Raw genomic sequence first — 2,530 nt, 5'->3', positions numbered from 1 at the left:
ATAAACACACACACACACACACACACATACACACACACACACACACACACACACACACACACACACACACACACACACACACACACACACACACACATACACATACATACACAAAAAAAAAATCCTTAAAATCCTTAAAACACCTACTTACATCAACGATAACCCCTTTCTGCTCGAAGTCCTGCTTGGTGGGCCAGTCAGCGGGAACGAAGCGGTAGAACTCCCTCCCTGCTTTGTACCACTTGACCGAGTACAACTTCTCCCCGGCGAGGTCAAATTCGCAGGTCAAGGTCACGTCCTCCCCGCGCTCGACCATGGTGGGCACGTGGAACCGGACCCAACGAAGAGCAGAACCTGGAGGGGAGGAAAAAGATGGAAGGTAAGTAGGGAGGGATGATAAAGAGGGAGGGAGAGGAGGAGGGATGATAAAAATGGAGGGAGAGGGGAAGGAGAATAAAGGGAGGGAGAGGGAGGGAAATAAAGGGAGGGAGAGAGAGGATAAAGCGAGGGAGAGGGGGGATAAAGGGAGGGAGATGGAAGGGGAATAAAGGGAGGGAGAGGGAAGGGGAATAAAGGGAGGGAGAGGGGAGATGGAGGATAAGCATAAGAGTGGGATGAGAAAGAGAGAGAGAGAGAAAGGAGAAGAGAATGTAGGGGGGAGTGGAGGAATGGAAGGGCGAGAGGAGATGAAGGGTTAGAAAGAGGGAGAGATAAGAGAGAAAAAAGGAGGGAGTAGCGAGAGGGGAGAAAGGTGGAGGGTAAGCCTAGGGTGGAATGAAAAAGAAAGAAAAAGAAGAGATGAGAGAGAGAAAGAGAGGGAGAGAAGGGAATTAAGATAGAAGGAAAGAGGGAGTAGACAAATGCGAAGTAGAGGGAGGGAGAAGAGAGAGTGGAGAGAAAGGGGGATGGAGTGTAAGCATAGGGTGGCATGAAGAAGAGGAGGGGAGAATGAGGGATTAATAAAAGGAGAAGAGAAGGGGAAAGGAGAGAAAGAGAGGAAGGATAGAAGAGAGGGGAGAAAGAGGGAAAGGAGAAAGGAGAGAGAAGGGGGCGAATGAGAAGGATGAATAACTGAGAGAAAGAGAGAGGGAGGAAGAAAAAGTACAAGACAGGGGGGGGAGGGGAGAGGGAGTGCAGGAAGGGAAAGATAGATGGAGAATGCGAGAAAGATGGGAAGGGAGAGAGAGAGAGAGAGAGAGAGAGGGAGAGAGAGAGAGAGAGAGAGAGAGAGAGAGAGAGAGAGAGAGAGAAAGACGCTGAGAAAGAGAGATAGAGAGAGACTAGATATAGGATAATGAGGAGACACAAAGAGATGACAGAACAACAACACAACAAAAAACAATAGGGAGAGAAGCAAGAAAAATACTCAGACAAGGATAGGAATATAATAGCAAAATAGAATGTGAAGTATGAAAAAAGCGATACGATTCATAACTTATTTTTCTCAAATAAACTATTCACGTTGTCCAAAGGTCACTCTCCTTATTACGAAGAAGTATTGAACGTAGATATGTATAACAAGATTTATATAAAAAAAATCATACTGATATTACAACAAGCAAGAACATTTTCTCTAAGCAGCTTTGAAAAAATAAACACACTGCACAAAGGAAACATGAAAACGAGAAATTATTCGTCTATGTAATTACAAATCCATATCGTGTCCTTTGATATCTGCACTAATTCAAATGATAATTACATCCTTAAATGAAAAGAATAAACTCATATTACTTAGGAGAGTATGTAGGATTTCAAAGATAAAATCACATATTCGTTTTGCGTAGACTTGAGAGAGCTATGCAAATATTTGTAGATGTCTGACCCAGTAAATGTTTCGTGTCAGTGTGTGTGTCATTGTGTGTGTGTCACTGTGTGTGTGTGTGTGTGTCAGTGTGTGTGTGTCAGTGTGTGTGTGTCAGTGTGTGTGTGTCAGTGTGTGTGTGTCAGTGTGTGTGTGTGTCAGTGTGTGTGTGTGTTCTGAATATTGATGAAAATAATTCGTAAAGTAATAATAATAGTTTCATAACAATGGATCAGATGGTGATCATATACACGAGATAACTAATATGAAGAGATACAAGATACGTCGAAACCTAGATCAGCTTACATTCGATGAGGTTTCTCCAGCAGGATTTGTTTAACGAATTCTTAGAATACGCCATTCTGAAAGCAGTATCTTGCAAGCAGAAATATTAGCAGTAGTCGAGATATCTTCATGATTTTAATACTTTCATCTTTTTCTAATACCTTTTATCATTCTCATTAGAGCTAGCAGCGGCAGTAATAGTCATATGCCTCTGCTGTTGTCTTCGGTTTACAAGGAAGAAATTGACAAGAAATTATTGAAATAAGAGACAACATTTTCTTCTCTTCCTTTACCTTCTCGCATCTCTTAGAAACAGAGGAATTGAGCGAAGCCAAAATGGACGAGAAAACTTGATTCAAGCAGATGAACTTGAGGTGCAAATACTTGACTGACTTGCCTTGACCCCCTGATAATCAGAGTCACGTGGTTTTGGTCAGCGACGCG

General features: G+C 42.6%; 1 protein-coding gene across 1 annotated transcript in view; it reads right to left on the bottom strand.

The window, feature by feature from the left end:
• The window catches only part of LOC113806567 (cell adhesion molecule 2), an 8,485-nt gene extending 8,133 nt beyond the window's left edge, over window positions 1-352 (bottom strand). Inside the window, exon 1 of the mRNA XM_070126822.1 lies at window positions 152-352. Coding sequence (XP_069982923.1) covers window positions 152-316 — 165 coding nt within the window. The 5' untranslated portion in view covers window positions 317-352. The remainder of the gene's footprint in view (window positions 1-151) is intronic.
• Window positions 353-2,530: the final 2,178 nt, after the last annotated feature.

The sequence above is a fragment of the Penaeus vannamei genome, chromosome 10 (genome assembly GCF_042767895.1).
Source record: "Penaeus vannamei isolate JL-2024 chromosome 10, ASM4276789v1, whole genome shotgun sequence".
Lineage (NCBI taxonomy): Eukaryota > Metazoa > Arthropoda > Malacostraca > Decapoda > Penaeidae > Penaeus > Penaeus vannamei.
Note: the sequence above shows the minus strand (reverse complement) of the source record. Positions and strands in the feature narration are given on the sequence as shown.